This window comes from Suncus etruscus, chromosome 6, assembly GCF_024139225.1.
Source record: "Suncus etruscus isolate mSunEtr1 chromosome 6, mSunEtr1.pri.cur, whole genome shotgun sequence".
NCBI lineage: Eukaryota > Metazoa > Chordata > Mammalia > Eulipotyphla > Soricidae > Suncus > Suncus etruscus.
In genome coordinates this window covers 3,401,968-3,424,197 of record NC_064853.1, presented here as the reverse complement: position 1 = coordinate 3,424,197, position 22,230 = coordinate 3,401,968, and the positions used below count along the sequence as shown (strand labels likewise).

Genomic DNA, 22,230 nt, shown 5'->3' with positions numbered 1-22,230 from the left:
CTTCGCTCTGCGATCCAGCCCCAAGCCTCACTTCAGCATCACCTTGTAACAGGTGGTAAAACTTGGACTTTGCCTTTTGGTACCCAATATTGAAAATTGTAATCAAATTCTTGTCATTAATTCCTCCTTTCAGTTCATGATTGCCCCCAATTTAACGTTTCTTGCCTGTTCTACTGGTTTATCTCCCCACATTGTTTCACATTTGTTTTTTCAGTCCTAAAACTACTGTGTTTTAGTTGTTTTAATGCCTAAATTAACTGTTACACCTAAAACTAATTTATTACCCCTTAAAAATAACTCTGTCTCTCTCCCTCCGCAGGAAACAGCCAGCTACTGCTCTTACCCTTGCCTTATTAATGGGCCTGGGTATTATTGGTGCTGGCACAATAATTTATTCATTAATTCATACTCTAAAATCTGTCAATGCCTTAAGTATAACTGTTGTTAATAATGTTTCCAAACTTAAACTAAGTTTACAACACTTAAAGCACATTGTTAAATCCCTAGCAAAAATAGTGCAGCAAAACCACCATGGTTTAATTTGGTTTCCTTTTTTTTGAAGAAAGGGGGAATCTGTGTAGCTCCTAAAGAAGAATGTTGTGTTTTTAAGGATGAAACAGGTTTACTTAGAGACAGCATTCAACGTATAGAGGATGATTTAGTAAATAAACAAAAAGATTTAGAGCAGAGTGAGAGCTGGTACAAAAATTGGTTTTCTACCACTCCATGGATAACTACAGTGCTCCCAGCTTTTTTGGGACCCTTCATTGGCTTCATGTTGCTAGTTTCTTTTGGTCCTTGGGCTTTTCGCAAACTCACCACCTTCGTGAAAAATCAAGTGGGTGAAGCAACCAGAAAGGACTCAAAAGTTTTATACCAACAGCTATGCACCTCAGAAGACCAGCTGACGCCTGACATCTCCCCTCCTGCCAACTCTCCACCACTTAAGTTTGAAGTAATCGAGGAGCTGGCGCATAGACCTCAATCTGTGCGCTCGCGCCTTGCCAAGCTTTGGAAACGACTGACTCAAGGGTAGCAGATGCGGTGACTGGTAGCCCCACACCTCTTCACCCAGTGTGGCCAGTCCACCGAGGCACATCTGTCCCTTCCATATTGTATACTAAACAGGGGGAGATGTGGGCGACCGAGTACCCACATGTTTAAAGGAACTTTGTATGGATTTTTCACCGCTGCCTGATTCAAGCCAAAAGTTTGCATAGCCCTGAGCCAAAAGAACCCTGCAAATAAACTTAGCTCACCACAGAGAACCTGGCTTAACTAGGTTCCTTAATCTTTCCATGGAATCTGTTTTTGTAACTGCTCTCAAGCATAGTCATAAATAGATTTTTGTAAGGTTTAAACTGTTAGAATCTATTAAGGATTTGCTTCCCCTCCCCCCATCCTGCCAGGTTTCTCCTTATCCTTCCCGCCATCAAAATGTGTCTGCTCCCATTGGTTAAAAATCGTTGTACCTGTACGAATCTGATTGGTTTGAATTTCAATCCTATGTTTCCACCCCTCCCACAGGAGCAGGATATAAAAATCCAGCTCTCCATCATTAAAGGCCTCTTGACAGGAATTCAGCTTGAGCTTTTATTATTAACTTCTACGGATTAATTTTCTAGGTGTTCACAAAAGAGCTTAACACTCGCGAATTATTTGTAGCTGCTTTTGCCTTCTGTTCCGGTTAAGAGAAAGCGGCTGGCCGGAATTCTCTCCCAGCAAAGGACAGGAGCAAAGGCTGATACAGGGAGGGGCACAGGGAGCTGGGGAAACAGTGGGGGCAGTGGCAACTGCCTCTTCAAACCTATTGGGAATATTAGACCAGTCACAATACTAATTGTTATTATTACAATGACACAGACTGGCAAACGAGGTTCCTAACTCTAGCCAGTGTGGCTCATGGAGTTGGGATATAGGAGATGAGGACAAGACTCCAGGGATACCTTCACCTTGGTAAGAGTAAAGGGGATGCCTTGGAAATGAGCCAGAAAAGCACCTTCTCAGGCCCCACCAGCACCTCTGGGGTAGAAGTTCTGACAGTCCCTGAGCTGCTGACAGGGCCAGACTTCCCCAACCGACCTTGACCTTCTTGTGGGGCATGGGTGGAGTCCTAGCCGAGCTGAGCCCCTCCTGCACCAGAAAGCTCAGGTTCCACCACACAGCCCAAAGCCACAGGCTCTGCTGAGCTTCCAGTGGCCCATCCACCTTGGAACAGGGGCCGAACTGCTCCCACACTGGGCTCTGCACATCGGCAAAGCCAACACTTTGACCACACTGCACACTATGGCCCGATGCGCTCCCAAAGAACAGGAGGCTGGGTATGAAGACAAAACCTTGACCCTGTCCAGCCACTGTCCCCAGAAGAGAGCTGAGTCTGAAGGGCAGGGGACACCCAGATGCCCACTGCTTCTAGGTCTCTGGGGGTACAGGGAGGGTTGGGGAAGGTGACCCCAGGCACTTGCAGGCCAACACGGCAGAGGCAAAGGCACTCAGGTACAACTGGGCCACGGGCACAGACTCACAGGCTGTCCTGTTTCTGGGGCCGGGAGGGGTGGGAACTGCTCTGTCCACAAGTGCTTCCTTCCTATGTGCAGAAAACTCCAGATGTGCTGGAGGCCAGGCTGCGCATTCTCAGGTGCACATTGACTGAGTATAGATAGACTATAAGTATATTTTAATGCTTTTTAAAGTAGTTTCAGGGAACATTGTTGAGAGCCAACTGGGTTCACAGGTATTTTCTCTCTCTTTTAAGAAAATCAAAATGTATGTCCTGAATGAGATATTTTAATCTGCTGCGCCCAGTCTACTCATGGTAGCAAGGGCAAATTTCCTGCCACAGGCCCCAGAACCAACACCACCTCCCATTTGGATCTCCTTCCACCACCCATGTGGGAGGACAAGCAGCCTGAGCCTCCTCTGTGGCTCAGCGAGCAGGGGTGTGGCTGTCAGAGGAAAAGGTGTGCATGTACCTCACTTTGGACACAGCAGAGCAGGGCAGACCCTCAACCAGGGAATGGAAGCCAAAGGTGCTGAGAAGCCCCACCAGGGAACTCCCCCAGATGAATTAAATCCAGGCTCCAACTGTGTGTGTCGTGCATGTCACGGGGCTCTGTGGTTTCTCTGCTCTCCTCGCTCTGCTCTCCGCTGTAAATTCCCCCAAGACCCAGGCCACCCTGAGACGGTAACTGGGATTTTTCTATCATTTAACAACCTGGGGCCAGACCTCGAGTCCAGCAATAGGGCTCTGGCCTTGCATGGTAGTCCAGCAATAGAGCACTGGCCTTGCATGCAGCGAACCTGGGTTCAGTCCTCATAGGGTCCCCAGCCCTGCCCGGGGTGATCCCTGAGCCAGGAGGAAGTCTGGGCACCACCGGGCTTACAAATACAAACAACAACAAAAAGGCTACACAACACTGCCAAAGGCGAAACAGAACCCACCCAAGAGGCAAACAAGGCTCCAGGTCAGCGAAACCAAAGTAGCTCCTCGACCTTCAGAATCTGAGTCCTGTGGCTTCCAGGACAGCTCACGTTTCAGAGGCCTGAAGAGGCCCAGAAACGCTCGACCATGTGGGCGTGTTGCATATCCACTGGGCAAGGCCTGGGGACAGCCAAGGGCAGGAGAGCAGCCCAGGTACACTTGAAGCTCTAGGCTCCATCTCTGCACCATTGGGGCCCGGAGTACAGCAGGAGAAGCCCTGGAGGCCCAGGCCAGGTCACCAAACCCTGGCACGGAACTGCATAGCCAGGTAAGATCACAGGAGTGAGCACTGTTTCAGAGGTGCCCACCTCATACCCCTGAAAGCTGTCCTAAATCTGTGGGCTCTCAAGTTACCCCGAGAGAAAAATATTGAAAACGCAAACATGCTAGAGGATGTGTCCTAAGAGCATTACAGGGGCTGAAGCAAGAGCACAGCAGGGAGGGTGTTTGCCTTATATGTGGCCGACCGGAGTTTGATTCCTGGCATCCCATTTGGTCCTGGAGTCTACCAGGAGTGATTCCCAAGTACAGAGGCGAAAAAATCCCTGAGCACTGCCAGGTATGGCCCAAACTCCCCCCCCCCCCCGCCCCCCAAAAAATACAGAAACAAAAGCCCAGCAGGGAGATGCACACATAGACAGACAGACAGACAGAGGCAGAAAGACAGACACAGAGAGAGGAAAAGAGACAGGCCAAGGAGGCAGAGGGGAAAGTGAGGATTTGGTGGCAGGAAATGTGCCCTGTTGAAGGGACGGGGTTGGAACATGACGGAAACTCGACTATCAACTGAAACTCCGTACCTCACAGTAACTTAATAAAAAATATTTTTTAAGAATATTCAAGAATTAATCAAAAAAAAAAGAATTAATCATCATTCTTTCCCCCCAGAAAGCACTAACCATTCTTTAGTAAGACAAGAATGCGTCCTTTTCTGCCTGTACTGCTTTCTACATACTTTTCACCACTAAAAAAAAAGGCATTTGATCAGAAAATCTCAAACTATCAGCTGAACTTCTGTGAGGCGACTTTAAGATCAATATAAACTCGGATTGTTTTGCTTGCTTACTCTACAGAAACTCCATCTTGGAGGGAAAATGAACCAAAGAACACTCATAGTTCAAAAGCAGTAGCTGCGGCTGGGGCTGAATGGTGAATGGCGAAGGGAGGTGGCCATGTGGGAGGCGCTGGGGTCTCCGCTGCTGGAAGGCTGCCAGGAAATGGCAGGCCCTGGGAGTGCGCTAGCTGGGTTTCAAGTCAAACAGCTAATTAATGACTAAACAAAAGACGTTTCAGGCCGGACAACATATATAGAGAAATAATATGTGTGATTATAAAGTAGCATTTGTACAGGGATGCATTAGCATAATTATTTTTGGCTCGAAGCCTTAAAAATATCAGCTCCTGATATTGGGGCTCTGGGATGGTTGACCTGAGACAAAGCAGGCACACCTGGGTGTAGAGGCGGCACTGAAGCCCCGAGGGCCACATCCTGGCTGACAGTCACCCGTGGGGGCCCCTTGAGCTCCAGAGCAGCACTTGGCGAGCACCTACCCCCACCCCCAGCACTTCATGTGGTGCCCCGAGCACTGCCAGGATGATCCCTGAGCATAACAAAAGTAAGGGCAAGTTCTGGGCATCGCAAGGGGCCCCAAACCAACACACACACACACACACACACACACACACACACACACACACACACACGGAGTAATAGCACATTGGTAGGTATTTGCCTTACATGCATCGCAAGGGGCCCAAAACCAACACACACACACACACACACACACACACACACACACACACACACACACACGGAGTAATAGCACATTGGTAGGTATTTGCCTTACATGCAGATGACCCAGGACAGAACCAGGTTCGATCCCCGGCATCCCATATAGTCCCCCGAGCCTGCCAGGAACGATTTCTGAGCACAGAGTCAAGAGTAACCCCTGAACACGGCCAGGTGTGACCCCAAAACAAAACAAAACAAAAACAAAAAAAATGATTTTCAAGACAAATTCAAAATCACTGAGTCCCACATATTTGTGGGAAGTTTTCAAGGACAGCATGGAAGACAGATGGGCACCAAAGAGTCAGAACACGTCACCCTCTGAAACAGGACAATTGTGTGTCCTCACAGACCCCACCCCAGCCAAGCCATGTCACAGAGGGGGCCTGAGCGTGGGTGTCATCACATGAGCGATAAAAGCAGGCAGCCCTGGGCGCCATCCCCCTTCCTGCAGCTACGGACTCAGCTCAAGAGGAGACTGGAGACCTGAGCAGGTGATTCGCTTAGCCAGGCCCTCAGAGCCCCGTTTCCAATCAGCCTTCACAGAACAACTAAGCCTGGTGGGGAATGAATGCCTTAGCAGCTGGCACTGTACCAGGGTACGCCTCGTCCACGCTAGCCTGGGGGGTTCACAACCTACCACCGAAGAGATGAGTCTGATTAAAAGTCTGGACAGCACACACCAAAGGGGCTGAGTGTTCTGGAATCAACAAGGTGCACCAACATGCCAGAGACATCTCTGCAAGTGCGTGTCTGCAGATGGGAGGCCCCGGGTTCAATTCCCCGAAGTACAGGGTCCCCACGTACACCCAGAGCAAACCCCAAGCCCCGCTGAATATGGCCCTGTCAAAAAAGAAACACCCACAAAAGAAAGTACATTGAGAGACAGGCCCTCTTGGAGTGTGGTCTGGCCAGATTATGGAGCCACTTTTTACCCGCAGTACTTCACCAAGGAAGGAACCTTATGCTCAAGCTCAGAACGTTTCATCACTCAGTGCTGGCAGCCTGCTCGTGCGCGCGCGCGCACACACACACACACACACACACACACACACACACACACACACATGCCACCCTGACCAACAAACACACACGTCACCCTAACCCTTATCAATGCACGCACACACACACACACACACACACACACACACACACACACACACACACACACACACACGTCACCCTGACCCTGACCAGCCTTCAATCCCCCCCTGTCCAGAGGCCCCTGTGTGATGGATCCAAGGGCCGCCCCACACAGGTTTCAAGTGGGCCCAGTCCCTGCTGCCAGCAGATGGTTCCCCCACGGGCACGATGCAAGCTGGGATGCAAAGACCTGCTCTCACCCACGCCCTGCCCCACCCCAAGTTCCAGTGAGGAGGGTAGAGAGGGGCCACTGAGTGCGCCTGGCCCCTGCCCGAGGCCTTCTGTGTTTGGTCCGTGGGAAGCACAAACCAGGCTGGCGAGTGAGAGATGAGCCAGGTTGACTTTCACAGGTGCTGCAGGCATTTTGTTCTCCCCCATCGCTGAGCTGGCTGAGAAGCAGGGACGGGGGCCTCTCGGGGACGTGCCTGCATTCGATCCCTGGTACTGTAGAGTAGGTTCTCCTCACCACCTCACTGCAAGGATGAGCCCCTGCCTTGGTCCGCCACATCCCTGAGAGCATTCCCACCCAGAGCCAGAAGAAAACTGGGGAGGGGAGGTCCTGTCCTGCCCATCCCTGCTCAAGAAGTACTGCCGTCAAACCACATGCTGCAGGACACCCCCTTGATCTCAGGGAAAGGGGCTCCACCCTGTGGGTAATACCCCGGACCCCCAAGAGCAGTAAGAGCTGGAACAACCCCTCATGGCAGGGCCCCACCCCAGAGGCTGAAGGCTAGTCTTTGGGCTCCAGCAACAGGATTACCCAGGCCCAGATCTCTTGGCAGTGTGGACGGGGGTCTCTGAATGCTGCACGCTGCCAACGTCCTCACAGGTGTCCCTGAGTAGAAGCCCGGGCCGAAGGGACCCACAGTATTTGGGGGGAGCATGAAGACAGGAGAAAGGGAGTGCTCCCAGTCCCAGGGGTTCCACGGCAGGTCCCAGCATCTGCGCCGCCCCCACCCAAGCTCCATGGCCTGAGGGACGCAGGCTTCAAAGCGCAGAGCAATCCCCGCTTTCCAATGTGATTTCAAATCATAATGGAAATAAATTCCCCATTTCGTACAAAATGTCGTGAAAATACATTCCTATTATGTATTCTGTTAATTTATCTATAAAACTGGGGCTAAAGTAGAATAATATAGTATTCTGGGAGAGCGCAGAAATAGACTGAGTGCTTAAATGACTCTGTTCTCCCTGAGACCGACTCGAACGGCACTAAAATTAGACTATTTTACTAACGGTAACCACCTCTGATGAAGAGTGATTTTTTTTTCCTGCATATTTCCTGGGTTTCATGTCGAAAATGCTTAAAATCATTAATGAATGACTTTGTTTCAGGCCTCTAGATTCGCTGATACTTTCACCAAAAGGAAAAGTATCCCCGAGGAGGGGGAAAGACAATTTATGCAAATAATCCAACAGTACAAACCTTCAAAGAAGTTCCAAATCAGCTGAAATAAGTAAGCAGGGCCAGGAGGGACCCAGGAGGATTCAAGCCCGTGACAGGGAGCCAGGAGTCTTTCACGCCAACCAACCAAACACCTTACACAGCATCCTCGACCAAGAAACCTGAGCAAAACCATCTTTAAGAGCCATAGGATGAGGGACAACATCTCCTCCTCCTGTCCCCATGAGCAGAGCCCCTTGGCCCAGCAGAGAGGGACCAGCCCACACCTGCACCAGCGACCAACCCAGCAGCCAACCCCATACTTAGAGCCAGTGGCAGCCACCACAAGAATTCAAGGATTGGGGCCGGGTAGGTGGCGCTAGAGGTAAGGTGTCTGCCTTGCAAGCGCTAGCCAAGGAAGGACCGTGGTTCGATCCCCCAGCGTCCCATAGGGTCCCCCCAAGCCAGGGGTGATTTCTGAGCACATATCCAGGAGTAACCCCTGAGCGTCAAACGGGTGTGGCCCAAAAACCAAAAAAAAAAAAGAATTCAAGGACTCCAACACCCCGGGCCCCCACTGATAGGTGCCTGCCTGCCCTAATCACCTGGGTTAGTGGATCGGACTCCAAACTGACAAGAGTCTGAGTTGAGAAATAGCCACGAAGACAAGGCCAGACAATCCTAAAATAATGACACCCCCCCCCAATGAAAATTCACCGGAAAAGAAACACCCGATAAGAAGAGAAAACTCAAATCATGCCACCACACGTGCGTCTATCTCTTAGATACCGAATCCACTAACTGTGCCAACCAGATGCCAAATCTACTGTCTACCACCACGAGGCCTTTAGGCTTGACCCAATCTTGGAAGGTCAGGCCAGCTACTAGCTAAGCTTAGGTCTCCATTTCCCAATACCGAAGAGAATTCCCCCAGGGCAGGGCCCAGCCACCCTGGCCTCTGGGCCTCTCACTCTCTCTCTCTCTCCACCACTCTCTCCCGAGAACAATGGATACAGGCAGGGTTAACTGCAGATGCCAGAAGCACAAATGTAAAAGAACACACACAGAAATTCATGCCTCTCACAGCCAGCGTGCGTGTTAGCCTCGGACACAAGCCAAGCCAAGTTCGCTCTTGTCTAGCGGGTTTCTGTCAAGTCCAGATGGCTCTTGGAATGCACCATCTCCTAATCAAGCCAGCCCTCTACCTTGAAAGCTAACAGATAAAAAGTAGTGCTATGCAAAATGGTCTAATAAGTTTGCCCTTCCAAAATAATAAAAAATAAATATATATATACCCTTCAAAAGAGAAATGTCTCTACCTCGTTAGTGTTCCAACGGTGCCTCTCTTTGGGTAAACTTGAACATTTCGGCAGACATTCAAGCAGCTTTTTCGGTAAAAAGATTTTTACATGACTACTATTGCTGTTTCCATGATCATCTATAAAGAAGAAAACAACACATTCAGAGGAAGGAAGAGAAAAGGCTCCTTTTGCAGCTCCCGGGCAAGGTAAGAAGCGGCAGCTGGGTTCGAGCATTGGGGCAGTGGGGGAGAGGGTGCGCACTAGCCCTGGGGCCCCTAGGAGTGTGCGGGCAGGGGATCTGGTGGCTGAGGTCTCAAATCAGGGCAGGCTGTGGTCTTGAGACAAGCAGGTAAATAAAGATCAATCCAGCAGCTGCCTCAAACCACAACGTTACCTTTACTTTTTTTTTAATTTCGGGGGGTCGGGGGTGCTCGGGATTGAACCCAGTGCCATATATATATATATATATATATTTATATATATATATATATATACACGTGCAAAGCATGCATTCTACCCAACTCCAGAACGTTACTTTCCAAGGTTCTTTAACCAAACTTTCATCAAAGTCAACAGCAAACACGATTTTACCTAAGGAAACCTCGAAATTGTCTATGAAGCAGCTGGAAAAGCTTTGAGTATTTTTTGAGGGAAGAATGATTATAATAAAACAGGAATGATCTATTCCTAAACTAATTCTACAACTCTCTCCCTGGCCCCTCTGCCCACCCTCCCCCACCCCAGACACTAATGCCAATTAACCTTCTGAAAGTTCCTCCATGTGCTCCCACATGGAAAGGAATGTGGGACCCTGCAGTGATCTAACAGGTCATACAGAAGCCTGAGTGAAAGACGGCATCTGTGGCTCAGATGACAGGCTCTGAGAGGCACAGACACAGCTAGCCGTGTCTAGTCATTAATGGAACTCTTCTAAGGGAGAGAGAAACTCGTGGCTTTCAAGCTGGTGACAGACTAGTGTCTCCTGCATTTCCCTGACACTTTCTAGAAGAAATCAAAATCACTTCCTTGGTGAACCACTCCATTTACATATCACTAATTTCATTCTAAGTGCAAATTTCTCTTTCACCTGGATCGAAAAATTCTTCAGTGTGAGTGCCTTTCAGTCAAAGTTTCAAAGTAGCCAGTTCTGAATGCACCAGGATGCTTGCAAGGAATGAAAATGCCACCAAAAACCAAGGAATGTCACTAAAAACACAGAGACTAGTTTTGACCCACAAAGTCCCAGCTCAAAATACCTTATTCTGATATTATTCGGGTCTAATCAAAAGCACAGAGCTATGAGCAGGAAGGAGTCCAGAAGCTTGTGGGCCCGTTTCGAACTTTGAATTTCTCTGACCATTTTTGAATTGTGTGACCTTGGGTAAGTTACTTAATATTCTCTGATATTTTTTTCCAAATCACAGAGAACCGTCTAGGTAATCCCTCCTTCCTTCTCCTCCACACAGAAATCCCGACAGAATTAATTCACTGTTGTTCAGTAATTTTAACTGTCTCATAATGAAACAACAGAGGCATGCAAATTATTAGTTAATAATGTTGAAAGTAGGAAAACAACGGGATCTTTTCCAGGCACTTACTACAATTTTGTTTAGCAAGGTCTATTTTTAAAACATGTGAAAAAAAATCCAAGAATAAAAATATTTCCTGCAGTCACGATAAAATCCTCTCCAAACATTTTTCATCTGATTCACACATTTATTCTCAAGGAAAAGATCTTAACAGGAAAATATTGGGTATAAAAATAAAGGCTAAAAATTTACTACATCATATGGAGATATTTTATAGGGAGGAACTTGCGAGAGTTTTAGCATACTAAATCTTTTCTGGTCCATGAACTATACAACCAATTGAATTATAATACCCATCCTCCAGTTCCATAAGCAGCATAAAAACATGAAAAACTCAGAAGCTGATTGTTTCTCCAAATCCAAAAGTTTAATTTAATGGCAAAATAAAAATCCATCTTTAAAAAAAAAAAAAAAAGAAAAATCAATCCTTGCTGGAAGCCAGGAGCCAGCAAACAGGCCTCCAGGGACACAGCACACGTCTAGGAGCTTGGACTCGAGCCGAGGACCCTGCACTCCCAGTGGCCCACGGAGGGGTCTCGGGACACGGACACCTGTCCACGAGCCTCCACTTCCCTGCAGTCTCCCCAGAATGTGACTCAGTTCTCATTCTGAACCCCTGCCCTGCAGAGTCACCAGCAGCAAGAGGTAGGAGAGAAAGGCAAGTACCTACAGCTCTCTGGACAGAGACCTACCCAAATGTTCAACCTCGGGCCCTGCTTCTATGTTTGTGACAGCCGGCCATTGGTGCGAACTCAAGTCTTGCAGCCTCCCTCAACAACTGCCTTGGGGTGGGCCCTGGCACCAGCCTGTGTATTTGGGGGGGATAGCAAAGGAAGGGAGGACCCTTCCGACATCCCCACAGACAGAAAAGGCCACTCTGGGCCCTGCAAGGAAAGAAAGAGAACAGCGGGACCCCAGCATGTGTAGGAGACAGCGCCCCTACCCAAGCTTAGAGTGGGGAGTTTCTCTGCAACAGAGACTGCAACAGAGGCAGTCTCTCCTACAGGCGGGGGTATCTCTTCCTGCACATCCCCTATGGGGTCCTTTGAACACAGCCCAAGAGAGACAGGGACGCCAACACTCACACTATGAAAATCTCCTTTTCTGATGCTCTTTGGGGGGGAGGGGCAGACCCATGCCCCTCCAAGCCTGGGGCCAGTGGTGCTTTCTCACTCAAGGTTGCTCTGCCCTGCTTGAATCAATTCAGGAGCCAGTCTGACAGCCAGCGTCAAACCCAGCCCTGTGGCAGCCTTCGAGGGCATCTCAGGACCTCTGACACCCAAGTTCCAGCCTGAACGGGCAAGCGGGGGTGTCGCCCCACAAGCACGCAAACAGCTTGGAACCTCATCTAGCAAAATACGCGTGGCTGATCTGTGACTTTACCAAATAATTTTCTAACCTACTTCCCAATAAAAATAACTAGGGAAGCTCTAGAAACTGACAGATGATCTGCTTGGCTGACAGCTATAATTCTAGAGAGTGAAACTCAACCTTCAAACCTTCTTCCAAATAATAATTTCAGAGAATGCGATTTAACAAAGACTTCCTAAAAATTCGCACGCACTCACACACACGCGCACACACACATTCGCACAGCTCACTCGCTTAATTAGGCAAAAAGCCGACTTCTTATTTCCAAGTTTTATTTCTAAAAATGGAGACTCACGCTGCCAGACCCTCTCCATTTCGCTCCAAAGCAACACATCGGGCCTTTTCCAAGGCGTCAGTCAATGTGACTTCTTCGAGGTGAGGAAGGGTTACTAACCCTATTAGCACTAACCTAGAAACGATGCGTCACTTTGGGCATGCAGTCCTAACTAACAAAACCGAAACAATTTGGTTTCTGTGACTAATCACACACACACATGCCGATAGTCAATTGAGATGATTGCGATGACTCTCCCGGCCTCAAGACCAATGTCCTCAAAACAAGTTGGTGTCACGGTGCACCCAATGGCTACATCTCCTCTGGGACTGCATTTGAGCGACAACTTGGAGTGGCAAAATTAAAACGGAAGCTCTACGATCTGACGTTGGCTGCTAATGACTGGGCGCTGAGGTGCAAAGAGGAGGACAAGAATCGACTCCGGAAAACAGAAGCACAAGTTGTTCCCGTCGAGTCAGCACAGAGCTCAGAGCGAACTGGGCTCTTGCTGACCCAAGACCTTCCGATAACCAAGTCCTTCCAAACAAACAGCAAGCACCGGGTGTGTGCCAGGCTCGAGTTTGCTTTCTCGTCATTCTTTCCCAAAGACAGTCTCCAAAATAAATGAACTCAGCTCTAATTATTCCCGAAGATCTCTGAAAGGTTGGGGGGGGGGGGGGGACACGACCCATGAAAAACAAATAAAACTAAAGTGGGATCAAGTCACAGCTTTGTAAGAGAAAGACTAGACTTGGCCGCACTATTTCATTTCATTCCTCCTCCTCTTCCTCCTGCTCTAGGGGTAGGGCGCCACCTCTCTCCCACCCAACTCGTTTCTGGGGCCCAGATATACCCTCCTCCTGTCATTCATCCTGCCACGTCCCGAGTGAGCCGAAGGCAGCTTCAGCTCAGCCGATTCACCATTCGTGGCACCTACATTTATTTCCTGCCTGAATATTGGGCAGGGGCAGCTCCACTTCGGCCTGGGGCTCTCCTCTCCTCACAAGCAGTCTGCACCCATGTTTCTTCCATCCTTGTAGGAGGTGATGGGGACTTTGGTGGGGATGGGGTGGGTGTGCACCACCCACAAAGGGCCACACTGAGCTCTTTTGGGGACCCCGAGGAACCCGTCAGGGCCTACACTCATCTGACAGCTGGAAAACAAGAGGTTCAGGCCCCAGTGAGTGGCTCAGATGCCATGGCCCCTGGGTGCCCCACTCACCCACCCTAATTTCTGCAGCTCTTCTTCTGAGTCCCCTGGACTGGCGGACAACCCCACAACCCTCCACGGGCAGAGAGGCCTAGGTTAGTTTTCTAGGGGGCGTATTATTCTGCCCACCCCCCACCCATAAGAATTAAGTAACTCAGATCTAAGATCACGCAGCCAAGTCAAGCAGGGCCCAGGGGCGTGCGTCCCGGCCACCGGCTGCCCGCGCCTGCCCTGCCACAATGGGTCCCTTGCTCTGCCAAGCCCGCCCCATCCTGGAAGTGAAAAGCTTGCGAGTCCTACCTTCTAGAGGTGGCACGGAGTTGAGAACACAGTAGGTGCTAGTTCCGCAGAATACACTTTGGGAAACGCTCTAAGGAAACAGAAAATAAAATGTAAAACTAATCTTTAAAGATCAATACTGGCTCTTCTGTGATATTCCTGCCAAAGTCGCAGAACCTGAATCTCATCAGGAGGAACATCAGACAAGCCCAGAGTGGGGGAGATGCACCTCCACACACCCAGGCGTGTCAAGGTCACAGAAGCCACACAGGGGCTGGCGAGCCGCTCTGGACCGGGGTAGGCTGGATAGACAAGGCAAGCCCTGGGGCACGGCCAAAGCCTTCCTACAGTGGGGACCCCCTGGGACGACGATCCCCTCCCTGCCCCCCTGCCCCAGGAATGGCGTCGTTGAGTTCCATACAGACAGTCTCAGGCATCAATTTTCCTGGGCTTGAGGACTGCGTCATGGTTCGGGAGGAGGAAAAGTCTTATTTGTAAGAAATGCATAATCAAGAATTGGATGACACATATTGGCAACTTATTCCCCCTCCGTTGGAGGTGAGGGGAGCTCTTTAATGCGACTGTAATTTGGATGTCGGCTTTTTAAAAAAATGTGTTTCCAAATTTAGAAAACACACATATGGAATATGAAAAAAAAAGATGCGGGCTGTTGAGCAAGCATTACCTGTATGCTTTTAACAGGAAGGATCACATGTGCTGGGTGACCAAAAATGAGAGGGGGGGAGGGGAAGAGAGGGGAGAGAGGGAAAGAGAGGGGAGAGAGAAAGAGAGAGGGGAGAGAGAGAGAGAGAAAGAGAGAGAAGGGGGGAGAGAGAGAGAGAGGGAGAGAGAGAGACCAGCGGATAAGGTGCTTGCCTTGCATACAGTTGACCCAGGTTCGATCCCCAGCATCTCACAGGGTCTCCCGAGCACTGCCAGGCCTGTACCTAAGCACAGGGCCAGGAGGAACCCCTGAGCACTGCTGGTTGTGAGTCTCCCCTCAAAAAATTTATTTTTAAAATCTGTCCTAAGTAGAAGCAAGGCGAATGTCACTTTGTAGTCCAGTCAGTCAGCAGCTGACATGAGTCACCACCCCCCAAAAGAAGGACGAGCTCCCGCTGAGAGTGGTGATAGGACAGGCCAGTCCAGACGTTTTGGCTTTAGAACCTTAGCACAGGTGACTCGGGGAGGGGGAAAAAGGGGAATTTTTCCTTGATACTTGCTGATCAATTATTTCCAGTCCTAAGAATATCGTCTGTTGGGGGTTGCAGGAATGAAGTAAAATTTTACAGCCTTCATCCCACATCACAAACCACACATTTAACACTTAGAAAACCAAAATTTCCGACCACCCTCCAGTCACTACTTGAAATATCCACAGCACTGACCTGTGGCTTCGGAGCTGCCCACAGGGACGTCCCCTGGCCTCTCCGGCCCCATCCAACAGAGCAGAGGGCAGGGGACCATCTCCCGCAGTGAGGAACCAGCCCTCTGCCCAGTCCCTGCACCAAGATGGGACTTGACCACAGGCTCCTCTGTCTGTCCTCCCTAGTGCTACACCTCTCGGACCCTGCACCACCTCCCTCCTCTACGGATCCTCACTGCAGCCACCGGACAACCAGCAGCCCAGGGACGAGTTCTCTAGGGCTAGAACATTCCTGGGTCCAAGACTCAGGCGGTCCCTGGGCCACACTCCTCAGTGTGCACGGCCTGTGGGCTGGATTTCCCAGTATCTGGGAGTCAAGGGCTGTCTCGCCGCCACCACCACCACCCCCACCCCCCCCCACCCCCCCCACCCCCGTGCTGGGCATGGCTGAGAGGGAGTCATTCCTGAGGGGGCCCCAACAGCCTCACAGGGGTGGCAGAAAAGAGACAAGGCTCACGGGCCAGGGAGGTGGTTCAGGGGTGAGAGCCCTGGGCTGGACCCCAATACCACAAAAGGATGGAGTCTGGGCTGGGTCCCGATACCATAGTGGGGTACCAGGATGGACCCCGATACAAGACTGAGGCTGGGCCCTGAAACTAAAGGCAGAGTTGCTTTCTGTGTTTGCGTCTGAATGGACCCCAGGTGCCCTACCACCAAGCTCCACCCGAGGCCCAGAACACCCATACTTTAAGCAGCCCTGAGAGACGAGACAGGAGGACACAGGAGTGACTTCCTCCCTGGAGACTGGCCATACTGTGAGAGGGACACACCCAGCAGCGGGGGCAGGGGGGCCGATGTCCCAGGCTGCCCCAGAGCCAAGGCTATGGAGAGCGTCCAGCTTCTCCACTGCCCGGACCCCAGGAGCTCTCCTCGAAAACAGAACAACTGTTCGCTGAACCCCCAAAGCCAGGCACTGCAGCCAGTGGCACACAGAAGAGAAAGACCCTGCAGGGAACAGGCGCCAGCCATCCCCACCCCCAGGCCGCTCTGGGAGGACCATCTCCGGGCTGAGCACACTAAGACATGGGTTGGGACAGGGAATCGGAATCCTGGGATGCCCCCACCCTCTCGGCAGGTCCGTAGGGTCAAGACAAACCAGTGTGGGCTGAAGGCTGCCCTAGCCAGCAGGTGCCCATGTGCTCAGCCTGGTTGTGCAGGAGCCCCACTCAGAGGGCGCACCCCTCGGAACTCAGATTCTGCCCCAGAACAGAGGAGCAGAGGAAGGGAACAGGAGTATGAGGGGGACAGAGAGAGAGCAAGAGAGCGAGAGTGAGAGCAAGAAAGGAGACAGAGAGAGCAAGAGACAGATAAAGTAAGAGAGAGATAGAGCAAGAAAAGAATGAGAGAGGGGCCGGAGAGATAGCATGGAGGTAAGGCGTTTGCCTCTCATGCAGGAGGTCATCGGTTCGAATCCCGGCGTCCCATATATGGTCCTCCCGTGCCTGCCAGGAGCAATTTCTGAGCCTGGAGCCAGGAATAACCCCTGAGCACTGCCGGGTGTGACCCAAAAACCACAAAAAAAAAAAAAAAAAAAAAAAAAGAAAAGAATGAGAGAGCAAGAGTGCAAAAGAACAAAAGAGAGAGCGAGAAAGAGAGAATGAGTTTCCAGACAGCCATGGGCCTGTGACCTAGGGAAGGGCACACGTGTGCTCCCAGGCACACTGGGGAGCCAGAATGCAGCTCACATCCCTGCCAGCAGAGAGCACAAACAGAACCACACATCAGAACGCTGTACCCCAACCCTGTCTCCCCACCCACCTCCCCCACCCACCCACCCCCACTCCCCACTGGCCTTTCTCAAAGGACTGAATCAGACACTGTCCAATCTCACACCAGAGCCACTAGGAGGCACCCAGGATGAGTCTTCTCCAATTGGAAAGGGGCAGACACAGGGAAGGTGCCCCGGCCAGGAGACTAGCCTCGCTGCCAGGGCTCCTCACGCATCTACTCCATTACCGGGGCAGTGCCAAGCAGGTGGCCAGGACTGAATGGTGGAACATCTCACTTCCAGGGGAGCCGACGTGGACAGCAAGTCTCACTCTGGTGACGGGGGGAGATGGGGGCCGGGTATCAGCATTTCCCAAAGACTCCCAAGGGACCCCACAGTGGCACCCGGAAATGAATAACAAGGGCCAGGGCAGATATGATATGGTCAGAATTTCCAGAGAAAGGGGAGGAGTTATAATGCCAGCACATGTGTGCAAATGTGTATGTGTGTGTGCATGTGTGTGTGGAGGGAATCCAAGGTGCTGTGGAATTGTAGGTTCTAAGTCCGGGCCCACCTGAGGCCTGAGCTGTGCTACCCGTGTGTGTCTCACCATACCTTGAGCATCAGGGTAACAAAAGCTAAAAGCTAAATTCCACCCCAGGGTTCTGGTGCCCAGGTCCACAAAAAAGACCCTTCCAGCCCTTGATAATAAGGCAAAAATTCCTAAGACTTTTTCTATTTTTAATAAAAATACTCTCAGCTGTTGGGGCCGGAGCAGTGGCACAAGCAGTAGGGCATTTGCCTTGCACACACTTACCTAGGATGAACTGCATGCAGTTCGATCCCCTAGGGTCTCATATGGTGCCGCAAGCTAGGAGCGATTTCTGAGCACAGTCAGGAGTAACCCCTGAGCATTACCGTGTGGCCCCCCCCCCAAAAAAAATACTCCCAGCTGTCAATACAAACACCGGCACCAGATGCTGCCAGTCATCCAGACAAGGGGAGAAAGAGAAGCCTCGGGAAGAGACAAGGCCTCTGCTGATGTTGTGCCCCGTGCCCGCCACCGGCACCCAGGCGATGGGCAAAGCAAGCTCTCGAGGTTGGTCTGGCTTCCAGGCACCACCTCCCGGGGCAGGGGATGAACAAGATCCCGGGCCAAGAGGCTATGTGTGGGCAGGGAGCAGCAGAGGACCAGGTAACAATTTGGGCTCACACGTGCAACCACCCCTCCCCGCAAGAGCAGCTGGTCAAGTGAGCTCGTCTGGAGCCCACATTCAATGATAAGAAGTGGCTGAAGCTTCAGAAGGGAGAAGAGGCGAATGGAAACTGCATTCACGGAGCAATAGTACGGCGTGTGCATAACATGCGGGTTTGCTCTTCGGCATCCCACAAGGTTCCCTGAGCCCACTGGAAGTGATCCTGAACACAAAGTCAGGAGTAAAGCCCTGAGAACCACCAGGCATGGGAAAGAAAAGAATAGAAAAGAAAAAAAAAGAAAAGGGAAAGGAAAGAAAGGAAAGTGTCCAACTCTGAGGACGAGGACCAAGAATGTCTACGGCTCCCAAAGCAGAGAAACACGTGGGACGGAGTAAGGGCTGTGCCAATCCAAAGGGCCAGTAGGACAGTCCCAGATTCACTGGTCCACATCTACAGCGCTACCCAGGGAGGGCATCAAAACTAAAGCTGAGCCCCCACCCAGCCAACCACCCCCGTCTTAGAACCTCCACTACTGTTCCCTGGGCCCCAGGTGCCAGGCAGGCCGCCCCCACGAGAGAGGGGCACTCCTTCCTGGAGCAGACAGACTAGCGCAACTGTGACGATGCTCTTCCTGCCACCAATAGCCCCAAACCGGAGTCAGGCCCTGCAGCCACCTGCACACAGCGAGACAGCAGAGGCCTGAGGAGGCAGGTCTGAGAGGCACTTTCTCTGCCCTGGCCAGCAGGTGCTCACCTGTAACCCTTCCCCCAAAGCCCTTTAACCTAAACTTTCTTTTGAGATGTTAATCCCACCCGATGATCAGACCTGCTCACACCTAGGATAGGGTGGGCTGTTTTAAATAAAGAAAAAAAGTCTGGCTGGGGGTTAACGAAGGGAGAAGCAGCAAAAAGCAAGAGAGAGCGGGACAGCAGAAAGCTTAGAGAAAGCAGGTGTGAGGAAAAGCAGATGGCGGACAGGGCCACGGAATAAAAGCAAGCTGACTCGGATAAATCTTTAACTCACTGTTTGTGAATTATTTCTCCACCATTATCCTGCATCTTCAGACCTGCTGGCCAAAGAGGCCAGAAGCGCTGTGCTGGGCGAGGATTCAGACACATGGATCTCTTTATATTTTATATTTTTATTCTACACTTGCTGAGCATCTGCCACACCGGGTGCAGGGGAGACTAGAAATGTGCCATGAGCCAAGTCGGCCACAAGGCCTTCGGAGCTGGGCTTGGTGATCACAGCAGCTGCATCCCTGGCAGAAGGGCCTGCTGAGAACCTGCTACTTCTCCTCTGATCCTAAGGCCACCCGGCACCTGCAGACCACCCACGATGCTTGACTGGCCCATGAGCATTTTCCTTGCAGACTCCAAGCAAGTTTCTGGGGCAGTGACATGCAGGGCCATGTCTGGCACAGAAGCAAGAATGCTGAAATTCCAGGACAAGCAACGGTCCCCAAAGGCCCCAGAAAGAACACAGACTGGGCGGCCTCAATGCTGCCCACTCTCCTCTAAGCCCCAACGTCAGTCAGAGACACCAGTTTAGGCCAAAAAGTTCCAACCAGGCCCATCGAGCTGAGAACATCCAGTGAGCCCCAGATGTTCCAACATGGAAATCGAGTAAATGGGCAGAAAACACAAGAACGGGGGAAAGAGGGGTCACAGGAAGGAAGGAAGCAAGGGGGGAGGTTAGAAAAAGGCTCCAGACCCCAAGGAAGAGCTATGGGGCCACTTCCTGGCAGCTTCCACAGACCCCTGGAGAGCTCAGCCTCTTGGGAAGGACCCGAAGCACAGGCTGGGAGGGACACGCACACAGCAGAGCCCAGACCTGCACAGAGCCACAAAGCAGCGAGTGAGGGAGGCTCTCGACCCACGAGTCTCCTGGTCTCCAGACATTTGCGGGGCAGTGCATCGAGTATCCCGGCTGGTGAAGGCACATCCCCCCCCCCCCCAGGCTCTCAGACAGGTGTTCAGCACCTGGAAATGTGGCCCAAAATGTCCACACAGCTGCCACAGCCCATGGCTACCCACACGACGGCTCCCGTCCCATCCTGTCCTGTCCTGTCCTGTCACGTGCGCAGACGCAGACGCAGGGACCTGCAGCTGTCAGGCCTGATTTATGGCCCAAGAATCACACTGATTGATTCACTATTTGCCAGAGAGTCATGTAAAATGTATTTAAAGTGATTTCAGAATTAAAACAAAAATTACTCTTCCTCGATACGAATCACAGTGCCCTTAGAATTTTCATCACTTTAATTGGGCTAGGAAGCCATGTTCAGGATTCCAAAAGCAAGCAGAGAGCACTTACCAAACGGCCACCTTGGTGCAGTGAGATTCCATCAGCATACATTCAGGGAGGGGGTTGTGTGTTGTTGGGGCTTGGGGGTTTTTTGGATTTGGGGCTATACCTGGCGGCACTCAGAGTTACTCCAGGCTCCGCACTCAGAAATCACTCCTGGCAGGCTCAGGGACATATGAGATGCCAGGGATCGAACCCGGGTCTGACCACAGTTGGCCATTGCAAGGTAAACACCCTACCTCTGTGCTATGGCTCTGGCCTCGACTACTTTGTTTTAGTAGCACTCATCATCATGGACATCGAGGCTAACGATTTTGAACTGCTCAAAGATCTCAATGCCACTGCAAAAATATCAACAAAGCAACCCGTGGAATGAGCATTTGATGTGGGATGAGAAGTATTTCCACGTTAAAACCTCATTTCGGCCCTGACAGGCTGCACACACAGGATGCCTGTTCTGAAGACTAGCAAGGCGCCAGCCATGGGAAACACACCAGCCACAGGATAGATCCCGGCCATCAATCAGACAGACACTGGCCACGGGACAGACGCTGACCATGGGAAAGACACAGGCCATGGGACGCCGGCCACAAGGAGGACACCAGCCAACAGAGAGATGCTGGGCATGGGACGGCACTGGGCACAGGGAAGACACCAGCCATAGGAAGGACACTGGCCACCAGAGAGATGCTGACCACAGGACAGACGCCAGCCATGAGACAGACGCTGGCCACACCACAGATGTCAGTCACAAGCCAGATGCCAGCCAGGGCAGACAGGAGCACAGTGAGACGTGGCAGGTGGCCCACCCTCAGGGCTCTCCCAAGAAGCAGTGAGGGGGAAGAGGAAAGAGAAACAAGGCGCTGACAGCAGGGACCGTGCAGGAATCCGGTCACCTGGCAGGCCTTGGGCAGCCTCCAGGGAGAGCAGGTGCAAGGCTCCTGGAAAGACCGTCTGCGTCCGCCACAACCCTGCAGAGGCCAATCTCAGCAGAGAACCAGGCGAGGCCAGGCAGCAGCAGCACGTGGCCCGAGGGTCTGCACACACCTGACCCTGACGAAGTAGAGGCTGCGCCAGCACGGAGAAGGCTGGTCTAGATCTCGAAATCCTATCGCCTGGCTGCAGGACTCAATGATCCCGGGTCAAACACGCTTCATCAGCAGGTTGGCAGGGACAGCGCATGGCCAGAATGGGCAGAAGCCAGCAGATGGGAGCGGACAGCAAGGACCGTGGACCTGGGCCCAAGCACGGACTCAAACCAGAGAGAGCAGCACTTCAGGGTCATTTGTCCCAGAAGCAAACACGAGAGCAACACAGAACAACACAGAACAAACACAGAACAAGCTTGCTGAATCTGGTTGTGTTCTGGAAACAGCAGAGGCAGGTGAGACGGGGCACATGGAACCCCAGCCTGCCTACTTACCCCAGCTAGCAGAATCTGAGGGCAGAGTGTGTTCCAGCCCAAGTAACAGGGTGGGCACACGGCGGCATTGCTCAGGGCTGTTCTATTATCTCTGTGCTCGTGATCTCTGCTTGCCCGGTGAGGGCTCTCCCCTCTGAGCACTCACCCAGAGATTTCTTCCCTCACCATTGACTGGATAAAGCACTTCATTTTTCCTGCCCACCTCAAGTCACCTACCCTCTCACCCACTCTCCCTCATAACCCCAAATCACAGCCCAAATCAGGACCGTTGCCCCCACCTTGCTTAGTCCTTGCTGCCCACCAACCCTGCAGTGTCCCTGCCCCTGCCCCTCTGCCTGGCTCAGTCCC

At 51.5% G+C, this 22,230-nt stretch overlaps 3 protein-coding genes across 9 annotated transcripts in view; 1 reads left to right on the top strand and 2 right to left on the bottom strand.

Annotated features, from left to right (window-relative positions):
- THAP3 (THAP domain containing 3) overlaps positions 1–22,230 on the bottom strand; it is a 432,757-nt gene that overhangs the window by 291,206 nt on the left and 119,321 nt on the right. The gene's annotated exons all lie outside the window — the stretch shown is intronic.
- ERRFI1 (ERBB receptor feedback inhibitor 1) overlaps positions 1–22,230 on the top strand; it is a 731,587-nt gene that overhangs the window by 618,425 nt on the left and 90,932 nt on the right. The gene's annotated exons all lie outside the window — the stretch shown is intronic.
- CAMTA1 (calmodulin binding transcription activator 1) overlaps positions 1–22,230 on the bottom strand; it is a 552,305-nt gene that overhangs the window by 510,586 nt on the left and 19,489 nt on the right. For 6 of the 7 annotated variants that reach the window (XR_007496769.1, XM_049775266.1, XM_049775269.1 and 3 more), the window contains exons 2-3: positions 13,843–13,912; positions 9,117–9,235 (exon numbers count right to left, since the gene is read on the bottom strand). Coding sequence is in view for 6 of the 7 variants with exons in the window: in XM_049775266.1 (XP_049631223.1) it covers positions 9,117–9,235; positions 13,843–13,912 (189 nt within the window). In the remaining variant the exon portion in view is untranslated. The remainder of the gene's footprint in view (positions 1–9,116; positions 9,236–13,842; positions 13,913–22,230) is intronic. The other variant, XM_049775268.1, reaches the window with a different exon arrangement.